General features: G+C 37.6%; 1 protein-coding gene and 1 long non-coding RNA gene across 2 annotated transcripts; both read right to left on the bottom strand.

Annotated features, from left to right (window-relative positions):
* Positions 1–1413: 1413 nt before the first annotated feature.
* LOC149108644 (uncharacterized) lies at positions 1414–12490 on the bottom strand. The gene is made up of 2 exons (XR_016208705.1): positions 11496–12490; positions 1414–1795 (listed from the first exon to the last, which is right to left on the bottom strand). It is a non-coding gene; the product is annotated as an uncharacterized LOC149108644 (long non-coding RNA).
* A 1905-nt stretch (positions 12491–14395) lies between these two features.
* On the bottom strand, positions 14396–16835 carry LOC149108643 (molecular chaperone MKKS-like). Its single transcript, XM_089293794.1, has 3 exons — positions 16714–16835; positions 15472–15651; positions 14396–14657 (listed from the first exon to the last, which is right to left on the bottom strand). The coding sequence occupies exons 1-3, from the start codon at positions 16827–16829 to the stop codon at positions 14396–14398; spliced, it is 558 nt and encodes a 185-aa protein (XP_089149920.1). The 5' UTR covers positions 16830–16835.
* Between the last annotated feature and the right edge of the window lie 6391 nt (positions 16836–23226).

Here is a 23226-nt window from a genome sequence, read left to right as displayed (position 1 = left end):
TAGTGGGGAATTTTGGACAAAAGATAAACCACTGTGCCCGAAATATCGTGTAGGGGTATCTCTCACTGACGATTTTCTTAAGGCAATGCGCTCCGCTTAAGGGATAAAAACTGTATCTTGGATTCAACTAAATTTAAATGCAAAGTAATTCTCCTTCCAAGCAAAGTAAAGGACAATAATAAAAGCATTTCCACCTTCTTTATTACGATTTCTGGAGTCATTACCTAAATTGAATATATGAATAAATTAACCATGGAAAGAGTCATCTTGCTCCCTGCTACCTCCTCTGGGGAGGAGCAAGGAGGGAAAAAGAGTCATCTTGCTCCCTGCTACCTCCTCTGGGGAGGAGCAAGGAGGGAAAAAGAGTCATCTTGCTCCCTGCTACCTCCTCTGGGGAGGAGCAAGGAGGGAAAAAGAGTCATCTTGCTCCCTGCTACCTCCTCTGGGGAGGAGCAAGGAGGGAAAAAGAGTCATCTTGCTCCCTGCTACCTCCTCTGGGGAGGAGCAAGGAGGGAAAAAGAGTCATCTTGCTCCCTGCTACCTCCTCTGGGGAGGAGCAAGGAGGGAAAAAGAGTCATCTTGCTCCCTGCTACCTCCTCTGGGGAGGAGCAAGGAGGGAAAAAGAGTCATCTTGCTCCCTGCTACCTCCTCTGGGGAGGAGCAAGGAGGGAAAAAGAGTCATCTTGCTCCCTGCTACCTCCTCTGGGGAGGAGCAAGGAGGGAAAAAGAGTCATCTTGCTCTCTGCTACCTCCTCTGGGGAGGAGCAAGGAGGGAAAAAGAGTCATCTTGCTCCCTGCTACCTCCTCTGGGGAGGAGCAAGGAGGGAAAAAGAGTCATCTTGCTCCCTGCTACCTCCTCTGGGGAGGAGCAAGGAGGGAAAAAGAGTCATCTTGCTCCCTGCTACCTCCTCTGGGGAGGAGCAAGGAGGGAAAAAGAGTCATCTTGCTCTCTGCTACCTCCTCTGGGGAGGAGCAAGAGAAACTTACACAACATGTTGGGAGGAGGTAGTAGGGAGTAGTAGGGAGCAGGATGACTCTGTTTCCCTCCTTCGTGCTCCCCAGAGGAGGTAGTAGGGAGCAAGATGACTCTTTTTCCCTACTTCCTCCTCAGGGGAGGAGGAAGGAGGGAAAAAGAGTTATCGTGCGCCTACTACCTCCTCCCAACATGTTGTGTGCGTTTGTCTACCCTGTTGCGACATGTTTGGTGTTTTGGGTAAGTATTAGCCATCAGCACGTAATATGATTGAACATGTCTCAAGGGGCTGGCCAAGCGCGTGCAACATGTTACGCACAAAATGTTATGATATGTTGGATTGACATGTTGCGATCATTGGGGGGGGGGGGGGGGGGAGGTTAGATCTTTATTTATTAACACACCGTTTAAGTTTTAAAGTAATGGACAAGGACACAAGATTTGGCCGGAAACTTAGTTTGCGGCTTGTTTATATATCTTGTTTTCGTTATTTAATGATCTAATGTTGTAGAAAGTTTCAAGAGCTCTTTTTTGTGAGTCCTTTAATTAGCCCTTTCACCTTCTTAACACCAGGAAAGGCTTTGCGAAATTTCACTTAAGTATTATACTTTGATTCACATTGTTTCAGAGAAGAAAATGCTGATGAAAGCTACCTTGCCAGTCTTGTTTATTGATGAAATAGCTTTCAAAAAGTCAGTAATGTTTAACTCTTTTCGAAGACTTGCTGACCTCCTTTTTTAACACTATTTTAAGGTGGTTGAATGTAATATTGATAAGTGCTGCAGTCCATTTTCTTAACGGATCCGTCTAATATCTGTGATCCTGTTGACAAGAATTATCATTATTGATCAGTCAGAAGGCAAGTGTAAGTGCTATCTAGACAATTGAAAATACGTGCACTGAGACGTTATATGCTAATTTGCCAACTGTACTGGTTTAACAAGAATGAGCGCAAAAATTTCAAATCTCTATGTCAAGTTTTTTCTTTCTTTAATTTCTTTTCATATACACAAGCTATTCGTATCGTTTGGGTTTGATAGGATGCCATCAATATTTGGGTTCTTCTTTATCACAAAATCCGTTAACCAGGATTCTATTATCATTCCATAGAAAGTCAAGTTAACAACGTGTTCTGCTAAAATGAATAAGAACTGTAGATCTACTTCAGCTGCCTTAAAAACAGCTAGGAGAAATTGTATGTTGATTTCTAGTTCTTGAGAATTGAAAAGTTCATTCAGTTCTACCTTGCCGCTATTTTATACGTGACGAACACGTTGCTCTTCCCCTGTCAATTTTAAACCCTTTTTATCCGTAAGACAAAGCATTTGACTCGACTCATTTACTATTTTATAAAGTGCCCATGAAATGATCTTTCGAGCTAAATCAAGCCATTCTTTAAGTGAGCCTCAAATTACTGTTTATTTGTGTAACTGAAGTGTGAAGAAACATATTTTAAACTCAAAATTGGTAGACGAAAAGCTCTATTTCGTTTTGGAGACTGATGGCAAAATCAGATTTGTAAACTATCTCGCTTGTCAGTTTCCCACTGTCGGAAATGTTAAACAGAGTGCTTTTATTTTCTCACTGAACTTGTCGTGTATAGTAAGTCATTTTATACCGAGAACGGGTTTGTTGGGGAATTTGATGCCTTGCCGACACCTCTCTCAAGACCGTAGCTAGAAACGCTCCAAACATGTATGGAGTTACCACTTTTTATCGGTACTAACTGGAAAATTTAATATCCGTTCACGACAAACAGAAATATTTTATTACTCTAGGCTATATTCCTTCCAGGAATCTTAAAGGTACTGAATAATTTTAAAATGCCTTAAGCTATCCCGCAGCATTTCTAACAGAGTCTTGCCAAATTATTTCTGGTTACAATAAAATAATGGAAAATCGAAAACTAATCATCATCATGGAATAATATAACTTTACTTCTTGTTTACTTTTGCAACAAAGTGGGCAGCACTATTGAACGTTGGAAATGGATAATTATAACTTAACTCACGTGTCTGCGTATTGACCATCTTATTTTTTAATTGTCATCGTACACAAAGAAATTAGAAAAAAATCAGAAATCGAGAGTGAAATTTGCCTTCCATCGCAAAAGTGGTTTTGCACGAGAACTCGTTTTCAAACAGAAGGACAAGGTAAACTCGGAAATGGCCAATTCACTGCTCCAGCAAGACAATGATCCAAAGTTGATGACTTCCTTTTTTCTCATCATCTTGTTGAAATTAATATTATTGTAATTAACTGAAATTAATCATTGAAATTCTCATCATCTGGTGAAAGGAGAAATGAGCTGTTGATCACTATTTCTTAGAAATAATAGAGTCCATTTCTATAATCGACATAACACGTTTCAGTGATGAACGACTTTTTAACTTGAATTTGTTACCGCTTTCTAGGAACAATACGTGAAAACTGGAGCGGAGCGTATGCTGGAAAATCACATCTTCGTTTGCACCGAAATGGCAAAGATATCTTTCTCTTGAATTTATAAACAATCCACCTCTGAATTACAGTTCAGCAGGTTTCTCACTTTTTCTTCTACAAATCACTGGTTAAGAACTTCACAACCTTAACTTTTTTTGTACAGGACGCTTAAAACAACAGTACTGTTTTTCCTTATCATTTTTCATGTGACTGTACCATGTAAGGAATTAAATTCGCACTCCTGGTATTACTTTGGAATTTTTTTCCTATTTTGTCGTTGAACATCTTAGTCGTCACTGATTTAGTTTTTTAAAAAAACATGCTAAGTCGAGCTGCCACAAATTGCAGCCGCTTCATTTAATGCTCTTTAATGCGACTGTATCGAGATGAAATCTACACAATATGCCACAGGAACAGTTCTTACAACCTGTCTGTGGGTAATTTATAAAGCCAGAATTCCTAAATCAAACGTAATGGTTATTCTGGGGGCATCGATTTCCCTTCTTGAATATGTACTGCAATTTTGGTGTCAAGATTGAACTTAAAGAAAGTTTTCAAACACGTAAATCCAATTCTTTTCTCTGACCTTTTCCAATAAGAACGCCGCAAAGAGATGGTAAATTGTACATTTCTTCTACCTAGCCTCCTCTTTAACAATGCATAGAGTCAGCTTTCGTCACGACACACGACTGAAAACAATCTGTTGCTGGTGTTTTGTGGCGCTATTTCAGCCCACAATGCGAGCGATTTGGCAAAATAAATCTTACGTTTGATATTTTTTCCACTTAAAAGTATGAAACATTCAATACTTAGTTGCTACATTCTTTCTCGTAGATTTTTGTGGGCGAAAGATGAAAATTTGGCAATAAATATTGTAACTTTTGACATCAAGACAATATGTCATAGTTGATTTACTATTTATTCTAATCACCTGACTCGTTGGCAATGTCTTAATTCAGTCAAGAGATTTAATTGCTGATCCACTGTCAATTTTATAACTTTATTATCCGTTGGCTCATTTGCAATATTTAAAGCGGTGCCCTTGAAATGAGCTTTCGAGCTGAGTCAAGTCACTTTTTTTGTGCAAGTGATATACGAAGAGTCAGTTTTTAATTTGAAATTGACAAGAAAGCCGTCTATTTATTTCCCTTTGGGCTGGTATATACATAGCCAAACAGTTTTGTAAACTCTCTCGCCTGTCACAATTTCCCTTTGTCAAATATAACCATAATACATTTTTTTAGTCATGTGATGCAGTGAACAACCGGGTTTGGTTTAGAATTGATGCCTCGCTGACATCTGTCTTCAGACCCTGTTAACGCCCAAACATTGAATTCACCACTCATGGAATACCTACTTTTCGTATCAGTTCTAGCTGGAAATTATCCACTCACGAAAATCAGAAACACTTATTGTCTGATGTCACCAAAGAAAAATAAACACAGGAAAATTGCGTTAACTACTCTCGGAATTACGCTAAAAGAGGCGGAGAAACAAATCATTTGCAAGCAGTTATCCCACAAAGGTAATATGATTATAAATTTGAATTTACGGAAATGTCTTACGAAACACCGCCTTACGCTCCCAGTTACCCGTGTGTTCTAACTTTCCGGACATTAAGGAGCTCAAGCAAACCACGACGGCAACGGCAACGAAAATTTTTTGGACGGAAGGGCAGTCTCAGTCACGTAGAAATTTATTAATCTTAATATTGTGTTGATAATGATTGCTTATTTTTTTTCCAATCTTCTAACATTGCGTAGCACAGTAAAGGCAAACGCTAATGTGACTTTGACTATTGTTTTCCTATAAAACAAAAATTGGAAAACCAAGTAAATGGGTCAAGCTAAAGAAAGAATTTAGCCTTGACGACAAGCAAGTTTCAGAGGCATTTCTTCTGCCAGTGAGGGCTGCTAATGAACCGTATCTACGCTCCTTTCGGTACAAAGTGTTGAATTCTGTTCTGTTTACTAATGACCGCCTGTGTAAAATAGGATACGTTTCTAATCCCAACTGCATCTGTAATCAGCAAACGGAAACAATATCCCATATTTTGTTCGGTTGTTCTTTTTCATATTCTTTTTGGCATGAGGTTAATGAAAAAGGTTTTGAGCACAATCAAGAGTTGCAGAAGCCTCTCGCTTACATATTGCAATGTTATTGTTGGGTCTTTTGAGGAGGAGATGGATCTATTTAATTAGATAGTAATTTTAGGAAAATCTCTCTTGTGGACTTGTCGATGTAGAGAAACATTACCTTCCTTGAGCCACTTCATAAGAATTTAGGTAATTAAATATGAAACTGAAAAACACATTTCAAATCGAATAAAACTAAATTGTTTAAAGAATAATAGAAGATCTTTGAGGAAGCAGTTTTAACTAATAATTATAGTAGACAACGCTATCATTAAGGAAAATCGTTAAGTTAAATAAGTATGAAGATAAGAATTGACAAAATCTTTTTTCTTAATTCAATATGGTGTCATTGTTAACTTCTGTAAACCAAACTTTATTCGTTCTTCTGTAAATTAATTGTTAAAAAAAGGATTGTAATTGATGTAATTGTGGAAATAAAAAATCCCAAATGAAGAAAAAAAAAACAAAGCAGCAACGAAAACGTCACCAAGCAAAAAGTTTATTGAGTAGAACAATGGCTGTGCGCGTGCGTTCTAAGTCTTTGTGCATTTTGTAGCCGTAATGTGACATGAACAGGTTCTGTGCATTTTGAAGAACGTAGGTCGGGATGGCAAATTTTTTGTATTTCTTTTTGGAATGGATCGCTGGCATTACATATTTAGTTTGAGCGAGTTTTAGGTACTGATTGGGGTACGGAGCAGATATCCAGATTGTTAGGAGATTAGAAATATCATTTTTCTTTCTAGGAGTCGTCCCTGGCGTAGGTATCGTCGTTGCTTAAGCTAACTATTTCATTTCTTATCCACAACTCAAAATTCATTCTTTCATGTATAAAAAACAGAGGTTTTCGCATGCAGTTTCCAATGAAATTGAAAACAAAGTAGTGAGTTTAAAACCAGTCAAGAAGTAGAATCTTTCAAGTCGATTTAAATAAGCGACAGAAATTCCATTTATTAATTATATCATCCGCGTTTTTTTTCAAGGATTTCCAGTTCGAAGTCTAGCTGACCTTGTATCATGTCTTTAATATTGTTGTGTTAACACAGTTTCAATTTACGTTTTATGATCAGTTATAATAATTCATGAGTCTTCTTTAAAATTTGTATTTTCTGAATATTTTAGCACAAAGTTTCGTCCAATAGATAATACGGCCAGTCAACAATGCTCCTTTCCCCCATTGGAATGTCATTCAAAACGTTTTTTCACATGAAACACTCTAATAAGTACAATTTTGCTTTATTAAATTTTTAAATGAACTTCAGTTTTCGGTTGACATTGTATCACGAACATTTGATGAGAGAAAATTTGATGAAAGAGAACTCATCGCAAATTGCGAAAAAACGTTTTCTCCGTGAAATTTAACCCATAGACCGAAATTAATTCATAGCAATTTTTTTTGAAAAACATTTTCTCTTTCTGATCTATCTACGAGTCCGTGAAAGATTTAACCCCCCAAAGAAGACATTGCACAGATTTTGAATGGTCAATGTGCAAATATATTCTGAAATTACCTAAATATATTCTGAAAGTCCCTATATAGTTTGGCCGTTTTTCATTCTTTTGGAGGGGTGGGTCGGTTAAAATATTCAAAAAAGTATCCTTACGTGCTTCCATAAGCATGCCGTGATGAAAAAAGAAACTACTCAGGGCTCCATTAATGTAAACATTATGCAAGTAAAAAAACAAGTTGAAAATTAATTGCAAAGACACTTCAATAAGCTTGTATACTCTGGTACTGGTAGAAGTCATATTGCCAAATCCTGTGTTAACAAATTCCAGTAACGGTATGAAAGTTGTTTCATGGTCTCCTTTTACAATTGCTCACCAAGTTCATTCAATAATCTTCCTCCGAGCAATTAAGAAGGAATCTACAAGACGTTTGAGTAACAAGTGGAAAAAAACTTTGTACCGAGATTATTCACATCGTATTGCAAACGGCTGTGCGACTGTTCTAAACATCTTCTCAAAGGAAATTATTTCTAACGACACCAAATGTCGACTGAAACAGATTTTGAAGTTCATATGAAATACTTGAAATTACTGGTGAAATGAAACTGATGATGAAGGTTTACCTTTGCTTGCACAATTTCTCTAAACTTTGAAATTTATTTTCCCACATTTCCATGGGAAATGGTTTTCGGTGTTATTTCAAGCAACTATTTATATCGTAACCTTTTAGAAAATGCAGAAAGGACTGCAAGATACTTAGAATTACTCTGGATGGAGCTTTTTGTCCAATAAAAACTGAAATTGCTCGATTTCCTCTCGGATTTTGTCTTAATTATTATTGTAGAACTAATTAATGATTAGATCTGAATAAGGCAACTTTAATTATTCTATGCTCAATTCAGTGGAACGTTTTCATGTGACGTCATCAAGCGTTTAAATCCAAACGTAAAGAACCACCAGAGTTTCTATCCTCATCAGGCATAAGAGGTGCGAAAATTATACATCTTGACAGCATTTCAGCGCAATGGTGTCCTTCGTTTGGTAACAAGTGCATTTTGAATTTTAGAGTTATGGCAGTGCGGAACATCGCGTTTGTCGAAAAATATATACTTATCTCATGATTTTTAGCCCTTCGTGAAATAAAAGTAGCAGTTAAGTGTTAATATGTTGGTTTGTGCAGAATAGTCAATCAATGGCCTAGATAACCAAGAAGATCCAGATTGTCACACTATTTTCCGGCTGCCATATTGGCGAATCTTTGCTGAGGTCATTTTTTACATTTTTCCTCATTGACATACTACTATGCACGGAGAAGGTATCACGCTAGACACGAATTGACTACAACAATTTAAAGAGCTTGTGAAACTTAGTAATTGGTGAAACTTTTGGCTCTTTGGCTGTAATATTCGAGGAGAAATTGGCCTTAAAAAACCGCCAAATTTCTGGGTGGCAAACGCCCTAATGAGCATTTACATTCTTTGTTAAATTTTGAGCAGGAGCCATAATCGGAGACGGAGACCGTAAGTCTTGGGATCCGCGCGCACCTATGATATGGGACAATTTTTCTATTTTTAGAGCAAATTGCGCCATCCTGACGTCATATATCCGCGCGGATCCACGCACATGTCGAGGGCTCTTGCGTGGATGTTGTCACGTTGCGTGATCAAATGGTGGGAGTTGAAAGACCTTTGGGGATTATCTTGCGTATTTTTCACAGCGTAGGTAGGGAATAAGGCAGGGAATACGAACCAGGGCGCTTATATGTAGTTTTACGCTCTGAGCTAACGGAAAAGGTGGGCTTTTCAGGGTCGAAAACAAGACTTCAATCTCCCGCTGAGAATGGATAATAAGATCTGCTCGCGCTAGTTGAAAGCTTACGCGTATGTTTTTTCGTTTGTTCTGACTTAAGAATATAGCAAGAAACTCTCTACTCTGGTATCGAGTTAATTTGTGAGTTTCTCAGACAATGGTGAATCATAACCAAAACCTGTTTTGATGGTTTCTTATTGTTTGGTGTGTTTGCAAAAGTTTTTGAAAGGAAAGTCTGACGCGTACAATTAGCTCATTTGCATAGTGCAGCTCGTGCACTTTCAAGTCCGAGTCGGTGTTTTCAATTGCCAACAAATCTTGACAAAGATTTCTTTCGTTATCTTTTGTGCCGAGATGCTGCAACAAATTTCACGAACGCAAAAAAGGCTACTAACATCATGTGTGTTTCTTCAACATAAGCATAGTGAAGTTTTACACTGCGAAAATGAAAATAGACAAGGAGTTTTGATAACTCGATCAACAAAATCGAAATCGTTATTCGAAGTTGATCAAAGAAAGCGTCATCGTACATCTCGTACTTTGCTGATTATTTCTGCCTTATTCGCATATTTTCAGCTTAGCTTTTAATATGTTCTCAAACACTTATCAATCTTAAACATATTTCAAAACTACAGAGTTATTGTTCGAGTTCGATGTACGCTTTCACACGAAAGTGCGGCGGAAGTACAATTTGTCATGTTTACTGACTGTACAAAACACGCATCGACGGGCGCTCTCGTTCATCGACAACAGAGAATTTACTGGATTTTACACGAATAAAACTGAGCAGTATCTACGGAGGTAAAGTTATTGGGCCTTGATGAAACATCAAGCGTTGCTCACAATTCAGGCGAAACTCAAACTAGCAAATTTTGTTTTACCTTTCGGTCGCGATAGACTGGCAAATTCCTCGCAAGCGAGTGGCAAGGGGAGCTAGGAAACTATGAAGTCCTGAAGCTCTGCTATATCTAAATATATCCAGCTAGTTTTTTGCTGGGTAATGGAAAAGCTGTCAATCTTCAACATATGTGAAATTTAAAGTGGGGTAATGTATAGCTCATGTAACAGAAGCATCCGTCGGAACACAACTTGGTCAGCGATATATATCTAAGCTTAAAGCGGAACATACCTAAATTCGACACTGTCTTACTTGACTCAAACTGGAGCAGCTTACGACGAAAATACTTAAGCAAAATTCCAACAGACGTAAACGCGTTGAGTTGTGGGCCAGAACATGAAAAATGTCGGGAATTTCGGACGCCATTTCCCCCGCGCGACATCTGCAAAAATCCTCGCAGCATGTACGCGCGTGTGCCGCAGGCGATGGCGCAATTTGTTCTAAAAATAGAATTATTGTCCCATATCATGGGGACAACCCCAATACTAGATATGGCGCGCGCTTACGGTCTCCGTCCCGATTATGGCTCCTGATTTTGAGTTTTTAAACCCGCGTCGCTCAAAAATTATGCAATACATCGCGCTCAAATTCCTTGACACAGTTGATCGTGCTATGCCCTTTCAACATTCAGAATTTCCATCAGAAACTGTATCACTTATGGGGCAAATATTGTAAACAAAGATTCGCCAATTGGTGTACCACGGAGGTACACCAATATGGCGGCACCATACTGAGCTCTTTAAATTTGTGCAAAACATTTAGGCAAATAACTGAAGTTTGGGACGGCGCATAGACCTAAAACCTGGAGAGGAGTCTTCTTTATTTATCTTCAATAAGATCGAATTTCCTTGTTTTTTTTCTATTGCACGACAGTGAAAACGATCTATTGTAGTCCGGCTATCTGACCAGCTGTGCCTTTCCAAGATTTTTTTCAAGATTTAAAATCCTTCTTTACTTGACAAAAACAAACAAACAAACAAACAAACAAACAAAAAACAGAAGAAGTCCTTTTTAGAGCAATCTTACTTTTAATTTGGCTCATTGTGATACCGTCAAGAGTTATACGGCTGTACAAACAGCACTCTTACATGAAGTTTGCAATGTATGAGAAGTGACGAACTGGCAGATTAAAAACTTTCAATTGAGATAGTTCACTTTATATTCTTGAGAATACTACTCAAATGCAAAGGATATATACATGCAAAACGACAGTTCGTTGTGTCATTCATCTCGGCTTAATGGGAATACTAGTGAGCATTCACGACATGATTTTATTGATAAGCTGCGGCCATGTATTAATTACTTACTACCCCTTCCTCTTCATTTAAATTTTTCTCGTAAAGAAACCACCATTGTTCTCAATTTAGCAAAATACTTTTTTTCTCTTATCTCAATTTCCACAACTTTTGGTTATGGTCTTCATCAATGCCTTGAAAAAAACAAGAATTACGAGATATAATATTCGATAGCTTCAGGTTGACCTTCAGCATAACGAACTGAGTGGTAACTTTTAACATATCCCATGCTCAAAATGTATATTCTCATTACTGGTTTTCTCATATTGTTTTAAATGTTAACTCTGAGAATTTAGTTTTTCTAAGTGGTAACTCTTAAGTACATCCCATGCTCAAAATGTGTATTCTCGTTACTGATTTTCTCATATTGTTAATATTAATTCTAAGAATTTGGTTCTTCATCAAGACAATATCTTCTAGTTAATCAGTTTCTGAGATTTTCATAATTCTTACGCCGAAACTGTTAAAAGTTAACGAGAGTAGAAATAATGTACTTATCTGAGATTTGATGTTTCCAATAGTCAACTTGTGCCAGAGTCCAACAGTACATTGCGATCCAAGATGGCTACCCTTTCTGTCAACAGTGATATATCAGCCGCCTGGAGCGAGAGAGACAGAGAAAAAAGAATATTCAATCAACACTACCTTGTCAACTAATAAATTTACAGCAGTGTTAGATTCAATTGATAACTATGTAACTTTTCAGAAAACAGTAGTGTTTTGATGTGTTTTCGAATTTTAGCATTTTCTTCAAAAAGGAAATAGAATTCCCATGGAATCCAAGATGGGTTGTATTGTTCGCGCTTCTAAGAATCAAGGATAATGCTTTCTAACTTGGTTATAATATAAGCTAGCTATCAAAATTGGATTTAATGATCATTAAAAAATCTTTTTTATGACTATTTACGTCGTGGTACTCTCCTCTTCACCTAAACGTTTTCAGACGCTTAATTCCAAGAACGTAAAATGAAAAGTGCAAGATGTTCCTTCACATAATAACTCCACCCCCCACGCGAAAATGATCTGAGCCAACAAAAGTTCGACCCAAAGTCCTTCCAAACAAACGGTAGTCTCATTATAATAATTATTATCGAACATAACACAGTGTACGTGTATTGTACTGATATAAATTATGGTATTTTCTGGACAACAAGACAACCGTACGCTTATATGCAGCAATGGTACGAAACTTGAAAACCTATCAATTTTACAATCAGAATCAAGATTTTTGACACTCTTGGAGTGTAAAGATAGGAAAACCATAATCTACTTATCTGAGCTGAGATGTTTTTCCAACAGTCATCGATCGTACGCTAGAAGTGAAGCTCTGCACACTGCCATCCAAAATTCAGTTAACGTTGATGAAATTCAATTAATTAAGGTTGATGAATAAATCCAGAAACTCGTGAACTGTCCTTTAACACATCTTTGGTCATCCTGGAGATAGCAGAGCAAACGGCAGCAACTTTAGTTATTTAATCACCTAGGTTTGCTTATGATTATTTCATGGACAGATAACTTGCTCACTCCAAACACTTGTTCGCATGTTGTGGTCAGAAAGTTGAACCATAATAAATGGCCGTCACAAATTAAGACAATCGATTTGGAACAACTCTTCATCTTTCATGTATTTCTATTCAACTTGGTAGCGTAAGAATGAGTTGATAATGAAGGACAGCCGCCATTTACGATAAAAGACTTGCTGTAGGGTTGATAACGAGATTTACTTACTTTTTTAATTAATCATCTTCGTTCTCTGTGGGACACAAGGCAGCCACAATCCATCTACATCTCTATTTTGTACGATATGTTGTTCCTCATTGAGCTCATGGCAGGCGCCAGGTGGTTTTTGGCCAACCAGGTTCGCTGTTGCCAGTTGGTGTCCGCCTCTAGGCAACCTTGGGAAGTGTGTGGTCAATCCATCGGATTCATCTGCGTTTGATTTCCATGACAACATTCTGGCAATAAGTTTTTCTGTCAACGGATCAGAGATAAAGAGCAATATTCACTGCTTGCAGACATTGACGTCAATTGTTTTGAATTCAATTTTTGTACAACCAAACAGCTCTTTGTTTCAAAAGCCAATTGCTCTCATGTTGGCGAACAAATAACAATATAGCTAGCCTAACGAGCTTGCAAATCTTTTCCTGCGCTGAGAATTTTGCTATTTTTTGCTCATTTTCCTCATTGAACTACGCCTATAGGCTCGTCAGTTAGCTTCAGCTCAGATAATTTTTTTTTTTTTAGAATTAATAAACGAATTTGCCAGTGTAGTCAATAAGTTAGAAGTTCTTAGATTCTTGCTATGGATTTCAAAAAATTCTTTTTTTAAACAGAAAAACACGATCGCAGGACGATAAACTGAAGTATTCTACGAATGGATTATGTAAAAAAAAAAAGCAAAAAAAAAAAAACAAAACAAACAAACAAAAAAAAACAGTAAAACTTTAGTGCCACCAAATCGTAAGATCTTAGACTCGGTACTCGATTTCCTGTATTTGTAAGATAAATGAAAAATGTTTTAACTTAATAGTACGAAATAAATAATACGTGTCACTTTTGTCTGTGGGTTAATTTTAAGCAAAAATACGTCCAAACAAGAGACTCGTCCATTAAAATTACGAAACATTCAGCACCAAGGCATACAAAATTACCAGCGACATGCACTCATTTTGAAATCGATCACATTCTTTATTAAATTGCAAACCGGTTCTAATGTTACGTCTGAATGCCCCTAAACTGGACTTAGCTGCAAAACTTCAAAGGATTATATTAAATAAAATCTAGCGACAACTGTGATTCACTTATCTGAACTTCAACGGAGTTGTCGTCAACATGAAACTTGCCAGGAGTCCATAGCTGGTCGTGCTACACTTGATTTGAATGGGAGAATGACGCCTGTCACTCCAATTCAATTCCTTTGGATACAACTTTGCTGCCTGTGGTCAATTCTTGTGAACAAACAGGAAAGTCATGGTTAAGTTTTTCGCGTGTTAACTCAAGCAAAACTGACTTGATTGAGTATTAGTATCAGTTAACGGACGTCTATCGGCCTTGCACGTAACAAAACTCCCTCAAAATGAGGAATAACACTTTTAAACGACTACCAACAAAGTGGTGCACTGCAGTGGGAACGAACTGAAGATTAGTTATAGGTTCTGATATAACTACATAACTGTTCTCTTCGTATCAGAGCAAAGGCAAAGGCGGTTGGAATTTTCTGTTTGTATAACAGTTAAAAAGAGTGTACATGGTAGCGCTCCGAGGTGACGAAACAAATTGCGAATGACAAAGTCAAACGGCAAAGCAAGCAGATTATCAAGCTGTAAACAAACATTTTATTAAAAATAATCCATTCAGTTACTCACAAGAGAAATGTTTGCTATTCGGTTTTTCAACTTCGCCTAAATACAGTCTTCGGTGTCAAGGAAAAACACATGCACCTCGAAGCTTTCACAGATTCACTAAGACGACAAACAGGCTTTGTTCCAATTATGCTGTTTACAATGGACAGCATGGTCTTCATGTTACCAATATCAATGTTCATTTTCCATCGACATGACTGTAGGTGACTGGTAATGACTTGCAGTGAATGTTGACTGATCTGAGTGATGAGGGCTCTTGGGACAGGCAGATCAAGGGATGACTGTATCAGACTATAACAGAGAAACAATAAGGATCAATAAATCTATGCACACCTCTACAATTACCAGTAACAGTATTCTACAAAAAAAGATAAACTAGAAGATTTGGTCCCTGACTATAATTATTGCAAGATTATATGAGGTCTCATACAACTCTCTACTTTCAAAGCGTTTCTTTCCACCTTTTTTTAAGGTGTTAAACCCAAGGTGTGAGCAAGTTGTTGTGGCAATCATTCCAACTACATTACATTTTTTTTACATGTTCTGTACCAAATATGGGGCTTTCATCTTACTAGTTTCATCTTTGAAAGAGAAATATAATTTAACATTTTTGCATGTGTTACATAACAGACAAAACTTTCAATGTAGGTTAAAGACAATTCTATATTTATAGTACCAACTGCGCTTAGCCATAAACCTACCTCGCAGGAAGCCCACTCTTAAAGTAAGTAACATAAATATAAATTAATTGATAACAAGTAAACAAAGAAAATACAACCTAGCTAAAATGTAAGTACATAAAATTAAAATGATTTTTTTACAATAAAAAATATAACAATATTACATTGTTGAAAATGGAAGTAAATTCATAAATTCAAGAATTTAATAATTGATATTATAAAAAATTATGTCATCGATAAATTTAAATTTAAAATCTTACGCGACAAATCTTTCTTTTAAAATTCCTTTGTACCAGTCATGGTGCGTGTTGTTGAAACGTTTGAAAAGTAAAACTGTGTGCTTAATTTGTTACGCTTCATGGATGGATGCAATGTGTTGTATGTGTTGATAGATGAAATGCAATTACATGTAGGTTAATAGGCACCTTAGTAAGAGAAGTGCTGTTCTCAAACCACCATCACTGTAGCCTTCAAGATGGCCCTTCACAGCAGATAGTATCAACCTTGGTATGGGGTGTGACAAGCCAGACAAGCTGTGAAGAATCTTGCCTGATGTTGATGTTACAGTCACATGACCACCAGAGGATGACTGGAAGAACTTCAACCTGAGTATCAGACGAGTATAAAGATGGGAAACTTCACATGCTTTTAAAATAAAGACAAATGTATTGTAGTGAAAAGTATTGAATGAAATTATTGTTGTATCTGTACAGCTATTACTTTGTACAGTGTGACACTAGATTCCATTGCCACCTAGCTGGCAGAATGGATATTTATCTACCTTCAGTTATAAATTAACTGAGGCATAACGGAAAACAAACCCTTCCCTTCCAACAGTTGTCATGGGTTTTATTCCCAAGATGATCCAACAATGACATATGGTTAGGCTTCAAGCTCAGTACTCCTCTCACAAAGTCAAGCGTCCCAACCCTCACGCCCGGACCCCACATGTACAAATGTCATGTATTTAAAATAATTGAAGGGGTGGGATGATGTGTAGTAGATGTCAAATTCTCACATATGGCCAGGGTCCCCTCTCCTGGGTTTGACATCAATGTACATTATCAAATCAGTCAAATACAGGTCATGGATCAGCAAACTTTATTTAGTGCTAGGTCTTTGGAGAAGATACCCTGATTCCAGAGGTTTTCTTGCTCTCTTCATATCCTAATGGTCGAATTTGTGCCCTGAAGTGCATGTCTTTTTACACTCTTTTTGACCACCACAAAGATGGCTTTTTGTGATAGAAGAAGAAGAAAGAAAACCCCAGGGACCAGGGTATCTAGCAGACTAAACCCTTCATTACCTGGGATATTAACAAAATGGGATCATGTTTACATTAGGTGGTGCAGGTTGATACTGTTGACCAATATATTGACTGATACTCGGTCGATACATCAGCCAGGTATCGGCCTTGTATCAGCCTTGTATTGGCTGACTGTCGGTCAATATATCGGTCAATATATCGGTCTATAGTGTCAGCCGACACTACAGTAAACATGATTGACAGCATGTTATTGGCTAAGCTACAATGCAAGTAACAAATTAAATACAATGACCACTAAAACGTGGGGAGGATCAATCAGAATTGAGTGTTATTTTATTACAATAAATTTACGCTTACATTGATATAGTTAGGGATTTTATATGTAAGAACTTAAAATTACCTTCCATTTGGTCCAAGCGCTGTCTGAACTAAATCCTTCAATGCGCGTAGCGAGCCCTTTAACTTAATATCATCCAACGGCTGCACTGCAGTCTGCATATAATTCAAAACACTCATATTAGGAAAATACGTACCATATATAAGCTTCAGCTACTAAGTAGTTTATTTTTTTTTAAAAAAAAAAAAGCTGCTTATAAGTGAAAATGTATCTTCCTGGCAGCCTACCTGAGATGTCCATTCGTCTTTCGTAGACAGCCTTGAAGAAACACTTTTACCCTCCATTCAGGTCATATGCAGTATAGCCATGTGTATTCTCCACAACTGCGTAAACTTTTGACAAGAAAATAGGAAATTTTGCCTACTCCTGCCTGCAACATGACGTTAATTACAGGAATGGCTCCGAGCCTTTTGATAATAAACCGTTGACCTAAACTATGTATGCTGACATAGTTGCTTACAAACATATACTTTCGCCACCGGTTTGGATAATCAATTAACGCAAGATGTAGCTTAGATGTTGTTGTTTTTATGACCGGTTATCAGAGCAGCTCGTTTGTGTCTTTTCAGTTGATAAACTAATCACAGAGCACTTACCTCACATTCGTATTTTATTTTATTTTACTTTATTTTTTTTTTCACATGATCAGTTTCAACGAACCCAGATCAGTGCTGAACTAAAGCGGTGACTATTGACGACTATTCGCCACTATCCATGACTGTTCACCACTGCACTATTCGCTAATCGAGTTTTTTTAGACACCCTGCTAAAGGTCAGGAAATGGTCAGGAAAAAGACATTTTCCCTATAAAAAAGGATTTGTTAAAAACTTGTCAGTCATAATGAATGGGCGGAAAGGAGGGCTGCCCCTGAGGGCAGGCTAGAAACCGTTACCATGTCTGTTGTTTATTTGGTTAGAGAAATGTTATTTTTATCAAGGGAAAGTCAGAGAAAAGCATTGTTCTGGACCTCTAGTTTTGTCTCTAACTCAAATCCTTGCATTGTGGGTAACAAATCATGTTTGGAATTCAAGACAGAATTGATGTTAAATACATTTATCAGAATTATTTTCGATATGTTTATATTTTTTGCTTTCACAAAATTTTAGAGTCCCAGTGTTGTCACCGAATAGTCCGAGCACTGCCTTCCGTGCCTGTTATGGTAAACACCTGACACCTTTAGTTTTCAGGGCTTGGCTCTGTAAAAATGCCACCACAATTAAGAATAAGACACGTTGTGCATTTAAAACGCGGCGATGAATTTCAAGCTCCCGAAGACACATGTTCAGTCTTTCCTTGGGGTTTTAAGTGATATCACAAAGGACTTCAAGAGTCAACTTCTTGAAAACTATTCAACGAATTTCATTTGAAATACCTGTGCTTTTGTAGAAGAAAATAACTGGCGACTGAGTGCGTGCTTTATTCGATATTTTTTTATTGATATCATTGTATGCTGTATTGTTTGACGCACAGAAATCTCAATGAAATATTCTGATGCAGCAAACACTTTTCTAGTGGGTGGAATGAATTTTAATCAAGTATGTAAGGAAGTCTCAAAGGACATCCCATTCATTTTAGTGTCAGAGAGCGTCGTGTGTTGTGAAGGTGGACCAGTATCTTCGTCGATGTGCTCCCCTTCGCAGATAAGTATACGCTTTCGTTTTTGCATTTCTTGACCTTGTTCGCTTTTCGCCTCGTTTCGCTACGCTTGCCCTTTTCCGCAGTTTAGTGGTTTAGTATAACCAGTTCGTTGAGCAATTTTTTACCTCCACACAGTGAAGAAATTGTTGAATACTGGGAGGGTGTGAAACTTTCGGAATAAAGAATTACCAAGTTCGTTTAGACAAGCACATCGGAATAGCGGGTTTGAAAGTTTCTTACTGAATACCACATTTCAGAAATACTAGCTCTCTTGTTCGTCGTATTTGTAACTGTTTAATGTTGTCCACGAAGGGTCTGAACTGCAGGTCACATTCCACAAGTCAGAGTACAGAGTCACTGTGCTGCAGATAAATAAACAGCACCAAGATTCAGTCTCCTAGCCCTAATTAACCCTAGCACTCTGCGTAAATGTTGTTTTAGATCGAGGGGAAACTTTTGGCATGGTTATTCATCAGTAGAGTAAGGATTTCTACTCTTGACCTGTGGAATGTGACCTGTGTTTTAGACCCGGCTTGTTGTCCATTGTTCCGATGCTCTGAGTTGCTAAGGGTATGAAGATCTGACTGAACAGTTTTAAAGTTACGTCAATAATATTCCCTGAGAATTTAAATTCTCTTCTCATGCAGGAACAGTTTGTTTCCATACAACCGCTGAACTTACTGCTCGTGAATGTTTTAATTGGAGTTTAATTTAGTCGGTTTTACTTTGAGAGCGACTTTGTTGAGATGTTATACAGCCATCCTTGTCCTTCGCCACACGATTGATTTCTGATACATTTTCGGGTAAGTAATATCAAAATATTTAGTTAGAATTTTAGAAATAAAGGCAGATTTGAGTTATAATTGTATTGTGGCTTTTCTTCATTCATCCTCGTGTTTTCATAATTGTTCACATTTTCGTGAAATCAGAAATTACTTGACGAATGGAACCAATTTTGAGCAAACTTGCGTTGAATTCTGGCGAGAAAATAATCCTAAGAGAACATTAAGAAATTTGTTAATGCAGGCGATATTGTCCGATGTCATATGGCCGGTTTCTAACTACCAAACTGATTGACCGACTGATAAGACCTCAAACTCAAAGGTGATATATTTTTGACAGTTTCCTCTCTCCTTCTGGCATTAGACGAACAGAGGGGAACCCAAAGGAAATGTAACCATTATGAGCTAGACTACGAATAGTCCCTCTTTCGCTTAGTCCGTCGTGCGGGACGCGAAAGAAAACCGCGAGAAAAAAATGGCCGCGCGAAATCCTGGAGGCGAGGAGAGCGCGAAAGGAGGGACTACCGCCTAAGCCCAAGAGTTTGAATTATATGCGTTGCTCTCACAACGCAAAAATATGATTGGCTTATGTTAGGCGCGTTGACAACGTGTTGTCAACATTCGAGATACCTGTGACGTCTTGCAGGAATGTTTTGGAACCGGAGCAAATCGAAGCGGTACCAGAGCAAATCGAAGCGTTGGAATCGCGCTTCGCAAGCCGTGATGTTCTTGCGAATCTGCCAACAGGCTTTGGAAAGATTTAAATTCATCCAGTGTTTTGTTTGGCAAAGCTTTCTGCCTCCAACCCGACTGCGAGCGTGTTAGTGATTTCGCCGCTCAACAGCATCGTCTAAGTCAGCGAATATCAATTCACTGAACTTGGCCTTTCTGCCGCCCATTTGAAAGATTGATCCGGACTCTCACTTGAAACCGGACATTCACCTGAAATTTTCCGCTGCTATCGGCAAACATTTCACCGCAGTTGGATGATCTCCTATGTATAATGTATAATGTATAATGTAAATTCTCGGTTGAAACTCTGTTGAAATTTTCGCAATAACTTTTAGACGCAGCGAAAATCCTTACAAGAGGCCTCATTCGCCGTCTTCTGTTTAAAACTTCTTTGGCAGTTTCGCTGAACGAACACTGAACGAAGATATACTTCTCACGGCATATGTTTTTGCCTGGCTACTTGAAGAGTAGAGTAGAGCAATTTTATTCAGATCTCCCTGGGCTATTGATAACAGGCGATAATAAGAGGACGTCAAGATGAGAAATCCTACACCGAAAAATCACTCCGCCGTGAAAGGGCAATCCCTTGGGTTTAGGCGGTAGTCCCTCCTTTCGCGCACTCCTAGCCCCTAGGATATCGTGCGGCCACTTTTCTCTCGCGAATTTCTTTCGCGTCACGCACGACGGACTAAGTGAAAGAGGGACTACTCGTAGTCTATTATGAGCAGCCGTGTTCAGCTTTGAAGCTACGTTCTCTCTTTATCAGTCTCTTCATTTTGCGATCAACTCCAATTTCAGGTAAATTCAACGTTTTACTTTATCTTTATTTTACAAGTATGATCTGACCTTGTTGCAAAGTCTGATTTAAAAATTCTGACTAAGATAGCTATCACGACAAATTGATTGCTATGGTTCAGTTTGACCCTTGCTGCAATTTTATGATTTTTTTGTTTTAGTGTATTGTAATTTAAATTAAAATGCACCAGAAGCCTTTTTGGATTGCAGGTTGTAGTTCTTGGACTCTAGCGCAACCTGGTAGTTGACTACAGGAAATGACTGATTCCAGATAAGTACATCGTAGTTTTGTCATTTGTTCGTCGTTTTCCTGGTAAACGATTTAATTCAGAGCAAGATTGATCGAAATACAATATACCACCAGAATCCCAGACCTAACACGTTTGTACTCAGTAAATTTTCTGAGCGAAAAGAAAGCCAGTCACCACTATAAAATGCATTTCTCTAGTCTCTTGATTTCAGGCTAGCGAATACAATGTAATATGCCTGAAAATAGCAACATCGTACAACTACAAGACTGTTCTATTGAATAAAGGAGATTTACTTCATTTATTGACATTTGCTCTCTTTTTTCCAAGGTTGAACACAGAGTGCACGTGCATTGAAAGAAAATGCAGCCATTTTGGATTGTAGTGTTTTACCCTTCGCTTCGATGCAAGTAGACGACATCTGCAAGATTTTATAGTCAGATAAGTTCGTTCTCATTTTCTTAACTCTTCTGTCTTATACCATTTACAGTATCAGTCCAAGGAAGAAAATAATTGATTTTCTTTTATTATGTAGGGTACATCCTGAGGGAAATAACCAAATAAACTGTCTTCATGTAGCAAAAAAATAATAAGTTTATACTGCTTTGTGCGTTTAAACGCTGTCTGAATAGTATTTATGCTTTAAATGTCTCTGTGAACCGCTAGCTCTGCATTTTTTTGACCAAATTCCTAAGCCTAACGCAGTTTTTAAAAGTCAGTGTATCAAAGCTTCCTCTTTCCTTTTTCATGCAGGTTTTAAAAAAGATATGCTGAGAGAAAACAAGTCCATTTTGTACGACAGTGCGTGGCTCTAATGTTCTTTGGTACAATGTAAGTATTGCAAACATCTTGGTTCAGATAGACCAGATATTTTCCTCGCAGTTTTCTATTCATTAACTGAGAAATGTTGTCTAAATGTACCACCAAAGCTCAGCAGTAACGTTCATAAAATATTTTTTGCCGGTGTTAGAAATTTATTTGCACCTTGCCTCACTTGGTTTCTGGAAAATTTATGAAACGAAGGACTGAAAATTCGCCAATGCAAGAAAAACAACTTCGTTAGCTCTTGGACTCGGTGGTTTCAATCAGTAGTTCATTGCTTGCTAATGGCTGGAAACGCTTTTTCTCTACAATAAGTCCAGCACCTCAAATTTTCCTTTTTTTTCGGTTTCAGTCTAAAGTTAATAAAATCTCCTTCCATGTCAATACATTTTAAAGTATCTTGCAGAGAAAATCTTTAACTATTTTAATGTCCTCGGCAGAACCAGGAAGTTTGTTTGAGATTTGCCAGCCAACAAAAATTTAGTGTTTTCTTAAATAATTTTACCGTACAGTATTGATACCTGCTTTAAGAAGTCACTGCAGAATTGCCTGTTATTAAATTTATAAACACGTCTCGAATTTGTTGATGAAAAAAATAGTTCGTTTTATGTTTAATCTCCCTTTTTGCCAGGTGAACTCGGATATTGAAGAGAAAGTGAGGCCATTTTGGATTGCAGTGTGTAATTCTTGAACGCTGGTGCACTATATATGACATATTGGAAAAATCTTAATTCAGATAAGTTCACCCTTTCCTTATTTTACTTGAATTTGTCGTCGACCACTTTAATAACTGTGTCATTCCAAGTATCCTGTAGAGAAATCTAATCGGGAGTAGTGAAAGATGAAATTTTGATCGTGTGGTGAGTTTGGGACAAAGAATTGAACATCTCCGTCCGTGACGGGGTTCGAATCCATAAACTCTTACATACCGGTTGGGCAACGAGGAATTGTTCTGATGTCCGAACGAATTCTTAAAAGTACACGATTGCGAGAGATTTGTTCATCAATTTCAATAAAGTAAAGCTTTAGAAAAGCACTGTAAATGTGTATTTAGGGGCAAATATTCGAAATTAACACAACTGGAGATCCGATAATCGTTGAAAAGTAATTTAATTTGTTGTTTTCTGCTCTTTTTATCACCAGGTTGAATGCAAACATCCTTTCAATAGAAAGTGTAGCCATGCTGGATCAAAGTGTGTAAGCTCTCGAAGCCTGGTTCAAGTCGACAGCCAGAAAAACACCTTTTTTCAGGTAAGTCGTTTTCTTCTCTGTTTACCATTGAACGGTTTCAGTCCAAAGAGTGATCAGAGTCTGATCATATAAATGCCTTCCTGACCCTTGTTATAAGCATTTCAGTTGGAGAGAAAATATTGGAATCAGGATATATTGTAACTAGTAAGAAGAATTTTACTTGAAGATTGGAGACTTGTCCAGTAACATAATGGAATCAAAGTTACAGAATAAAACATGCTGGTGTTAATTATTATAACCTTCGTAA

Source organism: Orbicella faveolata, unplaced genomic scaffold (genome assembly GCF_042242905.1).
Source record: "Orbicella faveolata isolate gen_17 unplaced genomic scaffold, um_ofav_v1 contig_25, whole genome shotgun sequence".
In the NCBI taxonomy this organism is placed as follows: domain Eukaryota; kingdom Metazoa; phylum Cnidaria; class Anthozoa; order Scleractinia; family Merulinidae; genus Orbicella; species Orbicella faveolata.
The sequence above is the reverse complement of the archived record's forward strand: the minus strand, read 5'-3'. Positions and strand labels throughout refer to the sequence as shown.

What these genes read in the sequence shown, in the direction of transcription:
- LOC149108643 (XM_089293794.1), bottom strand. Translation starts at nt 16,829, where the DNA reads ATGAGTGTTTTGAATTATATGCAGACTGCAGTGCAGCCGTTGGATGAT. An exon ending in GCGCTTGGACCAAATGGAAG is followed by an intron (nt 15,652 to 16,713) that starts GTAATTTTAAGT and finishes TCTGATACTCAG; the next exon opens with GTTGAAGTTCTTCCAGTCAT. An exon ending in ACAGCACTTCTCTTACTAAG is followed by an intron (nt 14,658 to 15,471) that starts GTGCCTATTAAC and finishes TCTCTGTTATAG; the next exon opens with TCTGATACAGTCATCCCTTG.